The sequence below is a fragment of the Chelonia mydas genome, chromosome 6, assembly GCF_015237465.2.
Source record: "Chelonia mydas isolate rCheMyd1 chromosome 6, rCheMyd1.pri.v2, whole genome shotgun sequence".
In the NCBI taxonomy this organism is placed as follows: domain Eukaryota; kingdom Metazoa; phylum Chordata; order Testudines; family Cheloniidae; genus Chelonia; species Chelonia mydas.
Window position 1 is genome coordinate 72,132,126 of NC_051246.2, and position 17,253 is coordinate 72,149,378.

Below are 17,253 nucleotides of genomic sequence, written 5' to 3' on the forward strand. Positions count from 1 at the left end.
ATGCATCGGAGAAAGGACTGGGTTTAGCTCTTTGGCAGGAGCAGCTGGTCGTTCATGTGACATTATCTAATTAAAATATAATCATGCAAATCATTGTTGCTACCACTGTTATATAATTGCAACGAATCTTGTACAAAGTTGGACATATGGCCAGAACGGGTTAAGCAGCTTTCGGGCTAAATAACCCAGAGCCAACCTTTAAAGTCATGTTAGAAAGGTATGCGAATGGTAATTAGAGCCATTTCATGGTAAATAGGCTAGAACTTTGAAATGCAAACCTATGTTGTTAGAAGTGATACTAATTGTATGTGTTTACTTATAGATGCTAGCCATGTAAACAAACAGTTCCTGTCTGTCACTATAGCTATTGATTCATAGATCAAAAGGGAATATTAACATTTAGATGAATCTTGGGTGCAATGTCATTGTCTATATGTCTCTCTAAAGTTTATGATAAACTGCTTAATGGATAAATTATCTTATGTTAATCCATGTAGTTAATTACTTGTGAGGTTTAGGAAACAGAAGGTTATATCAAAAGCCTATTGTACACCCAGGACTGTATGGTCAGGTGGCTGCTAGAAAACCATATAAAAGACCCTTGGGTCCTGATCCTGTCATCTCAGGTCTATTTGAGGTTTCATGCAGGGGAAGCCTAAGCCATAAGGCAGGGGTCAGCAACCTTTGGCACACGGCCCATCAGGGTAATCTGCTGGCGGATCGCAAGACATTTTGTTTACATTGACCCTCCTCAGGCACGGCCCCCGCAGCTCCCATTGGCTGCAGTTTGCCGTTCCTGGCCACTGGGAGCTGCAGTGTTCCTACTGTAATACTCGTATTGTTCAAGCCTGGAATTTCCATCCGCGGAGATTCGATAATACAGTTGGAATCATATAAGATTTTTACTTTGTTTGACTCTATGCTTTCTTTCACATATAGTGCCAGTCCCCCACCTCCGTGACTTGCTCTGTCTTCCTGTATATTTTATACCCTGATATTACCATATTCCACTGATTATCCTCATTCCACCAAGTTTCTATAATGCCTGTTATATCAATATCCTCAATTAATGCCAGCCACTCTAGTTCACCTATCTTAATATTTAGACTTCTAATATTTCTATATAAGCACTTGCACATTTGGTCAATATTCAGTTGCTTGCCTTCACATGTTATATTTAAATGAGACTCTTATACATTTGACTGTTCCTCACTAGCCTCTATATGTACTTTACCAACTTCTTTCCTATTTGGTTTACTAGGCTATAGAATTCCCCCTTTAATAAATCCTTTCCTAAGGGATGTCTCCACCTGAACCGTGTGCACCTGTCAGCTTTTCCCCAGCCCTTAGTGTAAAAATTCCTCTACAACCTTTTAAATTTTACATGCCAGCAATCTGGTTCCATTTTGATTTAGGTGGAGCTTATCCTTCCTGCGCAGGCTCCTCCATTCCCAAAAGGTTCCCCTGTCCCTAATAAACCTAAAACCCTCCTCCCTACACCATTGGCTCATCCATACATTAAGACCCTGCAGTTCTGCCTGTCTTCCTGGCCCTGCACGTGAAACTGGAAGCATTTCAGAGAATGCTACCATGGAGGTCCTGGCTTTAATCTCTTACCTAGCAGCCTAAATTCACTTCCCCCAAACTAAATTATCTCGATGAGGCTCTTCTTTTTTTTAAACTCTTGTTGTTAAGCTTTAAAAACTGGGTCCAGTGCTCTCCCTGTGTAGTAATTCCTTTTCGCTAACCTTTATTTGCCTTTGTCACATGGGGGGGCTATTGCTTCTATCTAGGTGCTTATATTACAGAGACAAGGTGGGTGAGGTAATATCTTTAAGTGAACCAACTTCTGTTGATGAGAGAGACAAGCTTTTGAGCCACACAGAGCGCTTCTTCAGATTTGGTAAAGGTACTCTGAGCATCACAGCTAAATGCAAGATGGAACAACTTGTTTACCATAAGTAGTTAGCACATATTGTAAGGGACCATTCCAGGTAGAGTGGCCCGTAAACACCTCTGTAGTCATAAGACACAAAGGGAGATTATGAGGTTAAAGATTGTTGTAATAAACCATAAATCCAATAAAAAAACAAGGAGTCCGGTGGCACCTTAAAGACTAACAGATTTATTTGGGCATAAGCTTTCGTGGGTAAAAAACCCACTTCTTCAGATGCATGGAGTCTCTGTTCAGTCCATGATTTTTAGTGTCTATCAGAGTTGTGAATTTAAGCTCCCAAGCGTGTCTTTTGGAAAGTGTTATGCAGGTTTCCTCAGAGGATGAGGTCAGATACAGAGCGATTGCTTTGTGAAAAAGTGTTCACCCACAGGTGATAGGGTATTCTTGTCTGTTATAATTTTCCTGCATGAATTCGTTCAAGAGAGTAGTGAGTCTGGTTTCACCCACATAGTTTTTATTGGGACATTCAGTGCACTGGATGAGGTACGCCACATGTTGTGAGAGGCATGTGTAGGACTCATGGATCTTGAAAGGTGAATTCTGGGGGATGTTGTTGATCATTGTAGTAGTGGAGATATGTCTGCAGGTTTTGCATCTGTTGTTCTGGGAGGGTCTGGTGCCACTTTGAGTTGGTGTGTCCTGATCTGTGGGGAGCTTGCTTCTGGTGTTGAGCTTGGAGAGGCTGGGGGTTATTTGAAGGCCAGAAGTGGTACTTATATGCCCCTTGCTAACAAAGAATCTGAATGCCTTCCAATTATTTAAAAATAGAAATAATAATAATCTCTTTCTTCCTTCCTACCTTCCTTCCTAGCCTGTAGGACAAATAACTTGATGGGTGCTATGCATGCGCGCACATACCTTTGTGTGTGAAGACCTTTTTGAGGAAAAGCCAAGTTGAAGAGTTTTGCACATCAGTCCTATGGCCATTCCTATCTCTGGGAGTGCATTCTACAATCTAGGTCCAGCGCTTGTGAAAGCTCTGTCTCCTGTGCTCATGAGCGTCCCCAAATAGGTTGACAATTGCATGGTCCCAGTGGAACATAGCTGTTGTGGGAGGTCTCCTCTACTGCTTAGAGCAAAGAAATGGGAATCAGGACTTCTACGTTCTGTTCTTACCTCTGCCACAGAGTTACTCTGTGACCGTCCTCTGAAACATCTTCAGACGGGGGCAGGACTAAATGGATAAGTGCTCTGATCCAATATGTTCCTTAGTGACGTCACCAAGGCTACCCAGAGGGAATCAGTGTCAGGCCTGGGGTAAGAGTGCAGTAGTCCCTTGCTCTCAGTGTTATGCTTCATCCACCAGTCACGTTATTCTACCAGTCATGTTATCAAACTGTCCCTCCTAGTACTGAGCGGCCTCACTGGCTGTTCAGTAGAGGAGCTGGCGCAACTGACTTGTGTCCTGGAGAGAGCTGGTAGCACTGTGCTGGGTGGGAACCCTCCTTGGCCAGATGCACACTGATCTAGGATCTCCCCCAAAAGTGAGAAATCCACCGACATGTGTTCGTGGACCCCAAATGCCAGCCCTGGGAAGATCTATGGTGAGCCCTTGAAATGAATGGAAGCAGTGTGGCCAATCCTTTAGCTGTCTTTGAAAATCTCAACCCAGATTAAGAAAGCACCATGAGAGACTTTCAAACCTGGTGATCAGTGCATATTTTCAGGGCTATCTCTGCAACAGAAAGGGCTGGGAACATGTTTTTTATTTAAAATAAAAGCCAAGATTGCCTTAACATTTTCAGATCTGTGGAGCACACAGCCACAGGCTTCGCGAGCCTCGTCTATCTGCTCATCAGATTTTATAGATACACAGGAAACAGGCTTTCATTCTCTGCAGCGAGACAAGTAACAGGGTGAGGGGTGAAATTATACCTGAGACCTTATTCAGTGCCATCTGGCTATTACAAAAGATGGAAGGATGAATTCAGGGAGGATTTGTCACTGGTTTCTCATGCAGGGAAGCAAGACTGTAAAGAACCAAAGGGTGTTGACTTTGAACATACATCTTTCTCCCCTCAAAAGCCTAAAGCTGCCTTATCAGAGAAGTTCACATCTCCCCTCTCACAGAGCATATGCACCTCTATTAAAGACAAATCAAGCCCTTATCTCCCCTTCTACATCCCTTCCTGGTGCTGACACTGAGCTTCTATTAAAGCCAGAGTGCTCACGCATTCCTTTATCAGCTCCCTGAAGGCCAGGATTTGTAACCTCTGGTGAATGGAAGTTTTTCTCACAGCTAAGCTAAGGCTACCATTTGATTATACATCAGAGCTCTGTTTAAGCTACTGAAAGGAAGTGGACTGGCTGTCTGATGATTGCACTGATTGGGGAGCTGGGACCAAGGATGCTGGGGGTGTAGGAGCACCCCCTGGCTCGAAGTGGTTTCTATCATATCCAGGGTTTACAGTTTGGGTCAATGACTCTCACCACCCCCACTATACAAATTGTTCCAGCACCCCTGGCGCTGATCAGACTGTTTGACTGAAGAGGGCTTCCTGCAGATCAAATACTAGATACTGTAAGTTCTGCAAATCCAGCAGTGGGTCCCAACCAACCCTGATTTGGAAGGTGAGCCCACCCCACCTTGGAGTGTGGGGAGGCAGGTATTTAGTCCCCCAGTTCATCCATCTCAAATTAAAGGGAGACCTACAAATCTGCAAGTCAGAAAATAACACAGCACATTAAATAAAATATAAATTTCTCTTAGAATGTAGTCTCTTGACAGAAAACAAGCCCAGCTTTATACCTGTGCTAATAGAGGGAAGTAATCAAATGTATCTCTAAGATCCCTATTCATGAGTTAATTAATGTGACTGAATGGATAAGCCATTAGAAGTAATGAATCTCATTACTGGGGGTGCTTCTCCTGGATTTTCATGAAGCTAGAAGACAAAGACAGAGCCAAAGACAGAGTTGCCTTTCTGTCAGAGACTGAATAGGTACCAGAGAGAAACCTTGAATGAGGATGTAGTGTACTGAAGATGAAATGCATTAGGCTCAGTATTCCCAAAAGGCCCAGCCCCAAGACTAAGGAGCTCTTCTGTTTATATTAATTTTCTTCCTTATGTTTTTAAGTTAATGCTGGTGAAAGGTGCCAGATTAACAGCCCCGGAGGGTGACGTTCTCTGCCCCCAGAACAGAGGACAGGCAGCAACAGTGCAAATTTCCTCACGCCACCCAGTAAATGTACTTCCTCTTTAAGTGTAGGGAGGTAGTTCATTCCTAATGAACCTCTGTGGAGACTGCCCCCTGGTCTCAACTGTGTGTATTGGTGATGTGGACACATCTGTCCACAAAGGGAATGGAATTGACACCACCAGCTTTTTTCACATAGACCATGAACCACTGTCAGGTGGTAACAACTTTCCATCGCTATCAACTTAGGGCAAATTGAAACTGGGATTCTGTTATTTTAAAGGTAATGGGGAACCTCAGATTCATTGAAGAAGAGCAATGTCTGTGTGTATTCTGGTATGTCAAAGTGAATGGTAACATGTTTTGCTCTGTGTGTGTTCAGTGTCTGTATGTCTGAATATGTATCTGATACAATGGAAGGCAGGGAGAGGGGACACTGTTTGTAAGATGATCCTGTCAAATGGCTTTGGTTCTTTGGCTGTTGATGATGCTTTCCCTCCAGTAGAGGGAAAGAATATTGCTCAGATGTGCCATCTGACCACATCTGCTGATACCATAGAATCCATCAGTCTGAAGAGGCTCCTTGCTCTGTATCAGTATAGGGCAGGAAAATGTTTTTACTAAGGGAATAGTGTAATTAGCAGATTGGGCTCCATCCAATCACGTTTTTGTCTTTTCTGTCCATCTCTCCAATGATCCTTGGGTACACTTAGCCATTCTGTGTGGATTCATATTAACAATAATTGCATGTCTGAGGGAAGAGGGAGTACAGCCCAGGTATGGGGGTGAGGAATGGGAGAGGCATTATATAATAAATGTATCAGTGGGTTTTTTGTCCTAGCTGTCATAGGAGTCGTAGATCTTGTGATCTGGTAAATCGCTAGGTGGCTCTCTGAGTTACTCAACATCTTTCTCTTTTGTTGTACTCTTTCTGTATTGACAATAAAGTAATGCAAAAAATCTTCTGCACTGTATAGTTTTGATACCTTCTGGAAATGTTAGTGTAGGGCAAATCATTACGTGTCTTTGTGGCATGAACAGGCAGTTCAAAACACAGAATCAAACATTAACTTGTCCCAAATCAACCAGTCGGGACAATATGAATTCTAGGATATTAAGGGAATTAGCTAGCAAATTCATTGCACTGCAGGCATTTATTTTTGAAAAGTCAAAGACAGTTGAAGACTGGATGAAATGTAGTACCAACTTTCAAACCAGGAAAAACTAGCGATTCTGGCCATTTCTGTCTTGTCAGTCTAACTTCTATTCCTTGTAAAATATTGAAACAAATACTTTGAGAAATAAAAGCTTGAGGACAGATTCTCCAGTCTGCTAAGTCCACTTGGTGCTCTAAGTGGTGCAAAGTGGATTTAAAATAGCTAGAGATGACTAGTGGAGCATTGCCCTCATGCAGGGGGACATTCCATTAGTGTCAAGCTGGCAGAGATGCATAGCTGCCTACTATGCCAGCCACTGCCCTCTCTCTGGAGCAAGAGGCGGGAAGGGGCAAGAACAGAGTGTGGCAGAACAGAGCTTCACTGTGCCCAATACCCCAAAGATCCCTGAGCAGCCTTATGCCAGTGGTGTAAGTGAGCAGTGCTCCCTTGTGGCTCTAACAGAGCTCAAGAACAATCGAAAACGTTGCCTTTTTCATCTGCAGTGTGACAGAACCATAAACACTAAATGGCAGGGGATTATAAAAAATAAATCTCGCCAGGCTAACTTGATTGTTCAGATATATATACGTAAAACTACAAAATTAGCAGCCATGGGGCATGCTGAAAACAGAATGTACTCTGATTTCAGTATTCAACATGGTATTTCCGAAGTCTAATTGGAAAATTTGTTCAACTTGATTTGGGTAGGAACACTTTCATGTGGACTGAAAACTGAATCAAAGATCCTAGATAAAGTATAACATAAACAACGTGTCCAGTTGGGGAGGCATCCAGTGAAGAATCAGAGAGATCATTGTTAGGTCTTATTCAACATCTTCATTAATTATCCCAACAAGGGAGTCAACAGTTCATTATTGACATTTACAGAGAAGAAGGAGTTTCAAACATCAAGGAGGACAGAGCAGTAACACGTAATGACTGGACAGATTAGAAGCATGGCAGAAAGTAACAAACTAGATTAGTCCTTGCAAAATGCAGGTTAATATAGCTTGGGGGAAAATAATGTGAAATAGTACACTTTATGAGAGAGAGAGAATCCTAGCAATCAGTAACAGTAAAAAAGACTGATGGGTGACAGTAGGCATCAAATTAGACATGAGTTTACAAGGTCACATAGATGTGAAAAAGATCAATGCCATTTCAGATGGCATAAGCAAAATTAACACCAACAACACATCATACAAAACAAGTACACCATTTCTGATCACCACATTACCAGAAACCTAAAATCGGGATTTTTGCCATCACATAAACCAGTGTTGCAACTTGTGAGACAGAAGGAAGAAAATTTGGATATTCATTATTTTGAGGGGGACAAATTGATACAGGTTCCTTGGTGTTGTGGTGAAATACAGCACAAGAAACAGCAACATCTCAATCGTGGAGGTCCCTATGACAGAGTGCTAGGTATGAAAGCCTGAGTCAACCCTCTGTTCACAGCAGCTCCAATCAGGCAAGGCAGGTTGGAGCTGACTAAGCAGAGCTGTGCCTAATTTTTGGGTGGGGAAGGGCAGAAAGGCTAATTAAGCCATTAGCCAGAGCCCACAAATAGGCACAGGAAGGAAGTGAAAAGGGGGGAAGTGATTGCTTGCTCCTGCTTGTTAAAGGTGCTATGTATGCTGTGAAGGTGGTGGGATTCCTTAATATGTAAGCAGAGTCAGAATGAGCTCTACCCTGACATCTGGGGGTGAGTTGTGGAAAAGGACTTCAGGGGCTGATCTTGTTTGCATGGGCACACCCACCCTGCCTTGCATGATGGGACTGCTTGCCCAAATGGTCACCTTGGCTGCTATGGGATCCCCAGTCTCTTTGTTATTGGGGCATGAGTAATAAAGTGTTGTTATCCTGGTTATGTGACTCAAGGACAGTAGAACCGTACTTGGCATTTTATGAAGGAGGGCCTCGCCCTCAACTAAGTAGCACTTGCTAGGCAAGGGACATGGGTTCCAAAGCCCAGTGAACTGAGGGGAGGGGGAGGATAGGTATGTGTACCTGGTAGTGTGAGCCCCCTTCTAAGGGCCCTAAATGCCACTTTGACCCCTTTGCTCTCTCCCCACTGTGTAATAACAGAGCTAATTTTGACTCCGTGCTGCAGAGCTGAAATCACTGATACCTAAGTCTAAGCATTAGACCTACTTTGGGCTAGTGGTTCTGAGTGTGCCAGCATTGGGGCCCCCCTACTAACAGCTGAAATCACTGAATGCTGTGTTAAAGGGGGGGACCTGAAGACATATCGCTGAGCGGCTAGCGGAGAGGTGCAGCTGGTGGTGAAGACTGCAGCAGAACACCATGGAGAGGCGTGACAACTGACCCGAGCAGCGGAGCATGTAAGATGCTCTCCATACCTTCCCCCCGCTTCCACCCAGGTTGGGAGGTAAACTCTGCAGATGAACTTCTGAACTCTGGGGGCTGCACTGACCAAGGACAGAAACTGTGGGAGGGGTGACTTTTGGGTTGCTGGACTTAAGACCCTGAGAGGAAAAGGACACTGCCAAACTTACTTGGGGGTGGGTCTTTTGCTCATGGTTTGTGTTATAAATCCTGTTTGTGGTGTTTCCCCAACAAAATGCCACATTGTTTCCCTCCTTTATTAAAAGGCTTTTGCTACACTCAGAGTCAGTGCTTGCGAGAGGGGAAGTGTTGCCTCTTAGAGGCGCCCAGGAGGGTGGTATGTAATTGTCCCAGGTCACTGGGTGGGGGCTTGAGCCGGTTTTGCATTGTGTTATTGAAATGGAACCCCTAGATACTGAACCCAGCCCTTGTTGCTGCCAACTCTGACTGGCAGAAGGGTTAAAATAAATAAACCACACAAGGTTTTGGACCAGCAAGGGTTTCTTTGTGGTTTGTCAACTGAGACAGAAACAGGAGCAAGGAGGCCCTGTTACAGTCCCTAAAGGCTTTTGCTTTAAGAAAATGGAGGAAATTGAGTTGTTTCTTAGTAGTGAATAATCCTGGATACTGTGCTTTATTATAGCAGAGGTGATGAATTTGTGTCAGTGTTGAAAGTTCCTTTGTATTTGTGGTGATAGTGGAGTATTATTACATTTACTCTATTGTTTGTTTCTTCTTATAGGTTCTTTAGAGGGAGATTTTACTTCTATAAAGACTTTTCATAAATTTCCTCTCTTCTCACCTTCCTGCCCTGTTTCATTTCACTTAAATTGGTGCCTCTGGTGTTCCCTGCAGGCTGTGAGGCAAACCCACAGCCAGATCAGTGCTGTTCACTCAGCTGCCATGACCCACCCTTGCAAAAGAGCCTGCAGTGACTCAGCCCTCAGGCATGTGGCAGCAGCCTATCCCTGAGCAGAGCCTGGGTCAGATGACCCCAGGCTCAGGTATTTCCCCAACCCCTCCAGAGTTGCAAATTAGTCTGCGCAACAGCACTACCCAGCCAGGAGCCCACACTGCAAGGCACCAGGCAACAGTCTCTCTAGACTGCCAGCCGGTTGTTCCTCCTATTCCAGCCTTGCCCGTACCCTGCTCTGACGTTGCTTCAGACCTGCATCTGCCTCCTGACCCCCAGACCCATGGACTCTGATCACCCAGCTTTGACCCTTGGCCTGCATCTGAACTTCAGCTATGGTACTAATTTGGCTTATCTGTGGACTCTGACAACCTGGCTTCAACTTCCTCTCTGACCACCAGGCCTGACTGCTTGGAACCAGGACCTGACAGTTTGCACAGACTCCACTGTATCAGACCCTACTGGCCTTGATTGAGCACCTGGGTGCTGCAGTCCCAGAGACAACGTCCCTATTCGAGAGCCTCCAGAATCAAATTGCCCAGCTGCAGTTATAGAACGCTTCTCTCCGAGTGCAGGTCCAGACATCTCCAGGACCCTTGAGCCCACCCATGGTGGCAGCCCTGGAGCATGGCCTGAAAATCCCCTTGCCAGAGTGGTTTGATGACAATCACCACAAGTTTTGAGGGTTCGTTAACCAATGCCGCTTGCTGTTGCCGGTGCTGCGGCCATCCTTGCACCCAGATGATCAGGCAGAGATGGGATCTTTCAACTCAAGGTTCAAATCCCATTACCATCTGAAACTCATGTATTTGATCATGAAATGACATGGTGGCCTCAGTATATTCCTAGTTTGTATTGGCAGTCTCTACAGAGAAGCCAGGGACTGAATGGGTGTTTTGGCTGGGTACTAGCCTTTTCTCTTTCTAGGGAGGTGGATCTTGGCCTCCCTCTACTGTGTACACAAATAACTCCTGAGAGTCAGAGTTGCAACCTGAGAGAAATGTCTGCACTGGCAGGTTGCTGCTGTCTATCTACAGTGTGGTATTAGAGTTGTGTGCCGGTTTGCTGCCCTCTGCTTATGTCCTAACTCTGTGGCCACAGAAAGATCCTTTTTACCAACCATCCAAAAGGAAATCCCCGTTTCCACACTACCTGGCAAATTTAGGGAAGTTTTCAGTAATCACTAGAGGATCAAAGACCAAAAAACTACTTATCAAAGGGTCAGATTTTTCAAACGTGCTTTAGAGATTTAGGCACCCAATTCCCATTGACTTTCAAAGGGAGACGCACGCCTAACTCCCTTAGGTACTTACAAGAATTTCACCCATGGCCCATAGAATCAGGTAGAGCATCTAGTACAGCAAGTTAGGTATAACATGTCCTTTGTCCATCAGCTCTTAAACATCGCAGAAGAATAACTTCTCTGAAGAAAGAAAGTTATCGTTGTTGATATTTTGCAAGCAGTCCACTGGTGCCAGTGAATAGTTGACTCTCCAGAGTGAATCAAAAAATAAAAAAGGTGCTGACGCTGGAGTCCTTTTTTCAACATAAAGACTTCAAAATGGGCTAGACAAAGGCAGAAGCAATCCTCATCAGCTGTAATGTTGTGTTTTATTAGAAGCAAGCTTTCCAAACAGATCCCCTCTGCTGCCTACATGTGCCCCAGCACAGGCGGAGCCCTGCCAACCACATCTGCAGGTTCCCTCTCCAGCTCTGGGCCTGTGCCACACCCTTGTATTTCACTTGCATTGATTGACTCGGGGGTGTCTGGCAAATTTAGAGACTTGGCCTTTGCTTGAGTCAATCAGTTGCCCATTCAGAGGAAGCTTGTGCCAGATCAGGCAGAGACCACTCACAGCAGTATGCTGACCTCCTGGGACAGTTTCCTATGAGAGAGCCCCTTCCCAGGTCGGGACTAGAGACCACCAGGAAACTATGCAATTCTACCTGATCCTTTTGCTGCACTTTCGGATAAGATTGGACCTCCCCTAGTTCACCCTCCACAATCCAAACATATCGTGGTTGGTGTGGGAGGTATGGTTCAACTCTGGGTTTTAATGGCTGCAATGCCTAGGAAGACCCAGCAGGGAGAAGATGGAACCCCACCCCTGGAAAGGCATCCTTCCTCCTCGATACTACCTCAGCTTCAGACAATACTGGTTCATCAATTCCAGCCAAGTATAGTGGCTTGCAGATGTCTTTGATAAAAGGAAGGCCAATGTCCTACCCCCACACCAACCTACAACTGCCCTGTAGACCTCCAGCCATGGGCAAAGATCCCCTTTAGGCACATTTACCCTTTCTTGGAACCTGAGCTCAAGGCCCTGTGAGATTACCTGGATGAAAATCTGGCTGAGAACTTCATCCAGCCTGCCAAATCCCCTGCAGGAGCCTCCATCCTGTCTCTTAAACAGAAAGATGGGACACTGCTCCTCTGTGTTGAGTATCATGCCCTGAATAATACTACCATGAACAAGTATCCTCTTCCACTGATCAATGAGCTCCTAGAATGGGTTGGCATAGCAAAGGTCTTCACCAAGCTTGACCTGCAGGATGCGTACAACTTGGTCTACGTCTGGGAGGATGACAAATGGAAGACATCCTTCTGTTCCATTCATGGCCACTAGGAGTACCTGGTTAAGCCCTTCGGCTTCTCTGACTCCCCAACCACATTCCAGTGTTTGGGGAGTGTTCTCTTCTTTGTGCTTTAGACATTCCTCCTGATAATTCTTTATCACATATCACAGGCTCAGATCATAAAGCATCGAGGTCCTTGCATATTTTGGACGTAGCATGAAAATCATGAGATCTTTGGCTGTGGTTTGTGGAGACCAAGGCTCTACCTCCTTTATGACAAGGGTTGCCTGCAGTATGAGAGCTCCTCTATTCAAAACTGTCACAGTATGGACTGCAAAGCATTCCCTGGTGGATGATGGAGACTAAGGGTCATCTCTAGTATGACAAGAATTTGATCCAGTAGGACAACACCTCTGCTCAAAACAGGTCACTTTTACCATGGTGTTTTTGTTATTTCCTCTAAAACATGAGAAATGAGGGCTATTCAGGGTACAGAATAATTCTTATGTCCTTCAACATGTTCTAAGACTTGGTCTTTTCACCACAATTACCAAAGCCCACCCCCATAAATCTGCCTAAAATTTGATGTGAATAAAAAATGCAGTCCAAGCAAGGAGCAAAAGGAAGAGTCATCACTGTGGTGGCTATAGATAACAAAGACATCCCTCAAATAGACATAGTACAAGGGAATTACTAATATGAATCAATATAACACCGTTTTCACTGGAGAATGGAGAGCACCTACAACTAGGACATCAGTTAAAATTGGCATCTGGCAAATACAAGAACATTGTTTGGTTTCGGCTCCTTTGAAAATCTCAGCCTTTGTGAAAGGCAATAAAGAGAGACTCTGGATTTGTACAGTGGTGTAAAGGTTTTATCAGCATGGCATCGTTAATGCATGGTGAACCCATGAGGTAAGTTATGCAGGTCCCAAATGAATGCTCATAAAGCGTTTATACCATCCTGTCGTGTATTCTGTATGTCACATGTCACAGAAAAACTATTTTACAAATGTTTTGGAATAGTAGGTCTCAGACTGTGAACTGCAAAGCATTCACTCATGACTGGTGACTCAAGGGTTGCTGGTTGGTAGATGGTGTTGCCTCCACCTTCTCATTTCCAGCCACTTCTAAAATTATATATTCCTCCTGTGTATAGAACACACCCAAAACGTCACTAGGCAAATAGATGGCTACACTATAAGGAGGGTGTCATTGGATGAGTATATTGCTGTTGCATGGGCACTTTGGGGGTATATTGTTATAGCAAGTGCATCTTTGGAGGGTATGTTGCAATAACAAGGGCATAGCTGGGCAGAATATATCTGTACTAAAGAGGACATCATTAGGTGAGTTATGTTGCTGTAGTGTGTGCATCTCTGGGAGCCATACTGCTATAATGAAGACCTCATTGGAGGAGCACTGTATTGCAACTGTAGGATGAGGGCAGATTTTGGTGCAATATACTGCACTAAAATGGGTTATGCTGGGTGGATGTTCCTATTGTAATGGAATTGGAGCCCTAAGAATTTTAAGCCTGGATCAATATATATAAACATTAAACGTTCCCCATTCTTTATTGTTTTGTTACAGTTGCTGTGTCCTGCTCTGGATTATATGAGAAAAACCCTTCTTTACTGAGTCCCCCTCCCAGACTGTCTCAAGGCAAAAATGTGATGGTGTCATCTGATCAGTCTTCCAGTCCAGGTACAACTCCTGTCCCTTTAGTCCTTCCTATCTCATAAGCAGGACCCACACCGAACAGAGGAGATGAGCTGCCCTCCTTGATAATCAGAAGCCTCCCATCTCCATGTGTGTGTCTGGTTACCAGAAAGCCAAGCTGCTGGCTTTCATAGGATGAATGGAACGGACTCAAACAAGCTAGTGTAGCCTTAAGGCACTGTCTCCATTTCTGCGGTGGGAAGCCCAGAACAAAAAGTCTTCTCCATCAACACACTATGAAAACAATCACTAGAATATGTAGAGTCCCTGAAGCAAATGCTAATTAATGGAACTGTTTCCTCAGCAAATAGAAAATAAACTCCATGGCAGTAATACAGAGTGAAGTTATTTTCAAAGGAAATTCTTTCTCCCATCTGTCTGCAAAAACTGAACAGGACTGAGCGAGTAGCTGCAAGGAAGGTAGGATGAACTGGGCTTCCTGTGGTACCAGGAGTAGTTGGATGAGTGCCCACATTTGTGAAGGGCTCAGAGAATGAGCTAGAAAGGGCACTGCTAGAAAGGTAGATAACTGTACAAAGCTGTGGTACTCTTGGAGGATTCTGTACATGTGTGGAGCGTGTGCACAGTTCAATACCCACAAGGCTTCAGAAACTCTGTCCTTTCTTGTCTGCACTCCCACCATAGCTCTGCTTAAGGAAAGAACAAAGGGGGAAGGCTACTACATGAGGCAATTTCTGATAGGGGACCCTTTCCGTTAGAGCAGGATAAGTGTATTGTTACTGTTCACATACCAGAGAAGTTATTCTCTTATGCAATAGTGTGAGTGCCCTGAAGGGCCAGCTAGGAGTTGGCCTCCTGCAGTAAGAACATCCTCATGGCACTACCCTGTCAATGTCACCTAGGAATCTTACAGTGTGGAATTCCTCCCTGAAGTGATGTGTCTGTGCTGGCTGGAATCCTATGGAATACGTATCTTCATAGCAGTTCCGTGGTGACTAAAATTTCCTCTTGTGGTGATTGGGGCAATTTTTCCATATTTTTGCCTTCTATTTTAGATTGTTTCCCTTCATTCTTTTTGTATGTGTTCCTTGTGCATTCAGCAGTTTTTGAAACTGTTCCAGGATGTGAAATGCCTAGAAGAAGGTGAACAATTAGCTGTCATTACCTCCCCATTGTAATAAAACCCAACCCAATGTCCTGGAAAGCAAGTGGGAGGAGGACAGTGGAGAGGCACTTTTATCAGGATCTTAGGGATAATGGTAGCATGACAAATGGGAATGAGGATATGGAGGTAGATATTACCATATCCTAGGTAGAAGAGAAACTCAAACAGCTTAATGGGACTAAATCAGGGAGCCAGATAATATTCATCCAAGAATATTAAAGGAATTGGCACATGAAATTGCAAGCCCATTAGCAAGAATTTTTAATGAATCTGTAATCTCAGGGGTTGTACCATATGATTGGAGAATTGCTAACATAGTTCCTATTTTTAAGAAAGGGGGGAAAAAAGTGATCCGGGTAACTATAGGCCTGTTAGTTTGACATCTGTAGTATGCAAGGTCTTGGAAAAAATTTTGAAGGAGAAGGTAGTTAAGGACATTGAAATCAATGGTAAACGGGACAAAATACAACATGGTTTTACATGCCAAACCAACGTGATCTCCTTCTTTGAGAAAGTAACAGATTTTTTAGACAAAGGAAACGCAGTGGATCTAATTTACCTAGATTTCAGTAAGGCGTTTGATACCGTGCCACATGGGGAATTATTAGTTAAATTGGATAAGATGGGGATCAATAGGAAAATTGAAAGGTGGATAAGGAATTGGTTAAAGGGGAGACTACAACGGGTCCTACTGAAAGGTGAACTGTCAGGCTGGAGGGAGGTTACCAGTGGAGTTCCTCAAGGATCGTTTTTGGGACCAATCTTATTTAATCTTTTTATTACTGACCTCGGCACAAAAAGTGGGAGCGTGCTAATAAAGTCTGCGGATGATAGAAAGCTGGGAGGTATTGCCAATTTAGAGAAGGACCAGGATATCCTACAGGAGGATCTGGATGACCTTGTAAACTGGAGTAATAGTAATAGGATGAAATTTAATAGTGAGAAGTGTAAGGTCATGCATTTAGAGATTAATAACAAGAATTTTAGTTATAAGCTGGGGACACGTCAATTAGAAGTAACGGAGGAGGAGAAGGATCTTGGAGTATTGGTAGATCATAGGATGACTATGAGCCGCCAATGTGATATGGCTGTGAAAAAAGCTAATGCAATCTTGGGATGCATCAGGAGGGGTATTTCCAGTAGGGATAAGGAGGTTTTAGTACCGTTATACAAGGCACTGGTGAGACCTCACCTGGAATACTGTGTGCAGTTCTGCTCTCCCATGTTTAGGAAGGATGAATTCAAACGGGAACAGGTACAGAGAAGGGCTACTAGGATGATCCGAGGAATGGAAAACTTGTCTTATGAAAGGAGACTCAAGGAGCTTGGCTTGTTTAGCCTAACTAAAAGAAGGTTAAGGGGAGATATGATTGCTCTCTATAAATATATCAGAGGGATAAATACCGGAGAGGGAGAGGAATTATTTAAGCTCAGTACCAATGTGGACACAAGAACAAATGGTTATAAACTGGCCACCAGGAAATTTAGACTAGAAATTAGACGAAGGTTTCTAACCATCAGAGGAGTGAAGTTTTGGAACAGCCTTCCAAGGGAAGCAGTGGGGGCAAAAGATCTATCTGGCTTTAAGATTAAACCCAATAAGTTTATGGAGGAGATAGTACGATGGGATAACATGGTTTTGGTAATTAAATATTCACGGTAAATAGGCCCAATGGCCTGTGATGGGATATTAGATGGGGTGGGATCTGAGTTACCCAGGAAAGAATTTTCTGTAGTATCTGGCTGATGAATCTTGCCCATATGCTCAGGGTTTAGCTGATCGCCATATTTGGGGTTGGGAAGGAATTTTCCTCCAGGGCAGATTGGAAGAGGCCCTGGAGGTTTTTTGCCTTCCTCTGTAGCATGGGGTACGGGTCACTTGCTGGAGGATTCTCTGCTCCTTGAAGTCTTTAAATCACGATTTGAGGACTTCAATAGCACAGACATAGGTGAGAGGTTTTTTGCAGGAGTGGTGGGTGAAATTCTGTGGCCTGCATTGTGCAGGAGGTCAGACTAGATGATCATAATGGTCCCTTCTGACCTAAATATCTATGAATCATGAGATCCCTCACAGAGGAGGAGCAGTTTTTGGCAATGAGGGAGAAAACTGGATTTGTTCAGCCTTAAAGGGAACCATATTTTTATTTCAGTAGCATTACAATAATTCCTCTTTAGTTTATGCTCCCTCCTTTCCCACCCCACAGTTTCTAAGACATAAACAGAAATATTTAATTAATGCATCCATTCAACAAAATTTTCATCATGCACTATCCAGCTGGTCGTCCGAAAAGAGTTCTCCTATTGATTTG

At 44.0% G+C, this 17,253-nt stretch overlaps 1 protein-coding gene across 2 annotated transcripts in view; it reads left to right on the forward strand.

The window, feature by feature from the left end:
* Positions 1 to 17,253, forward strand: part of LTK (leukocyte receptor tyrosine kinase) — a 160,971-nt gene that overhangs the window by 43,174 nt on the left and 100,544 nt on the right. For both annotated transcript variants that reach the window (XM_043548470.1, XM_043548471.1), the window contains exon 2: positions 13,690 to 13,803. In XM_043548470.1, coding sequence (XP_043404405.1) covers positions 13,690 to 13,803 — 114 coding nt within the window. The remainder of the gene's footprint in view (positions 1 to 13,689; positions 13,804 to 17,253) is intronic.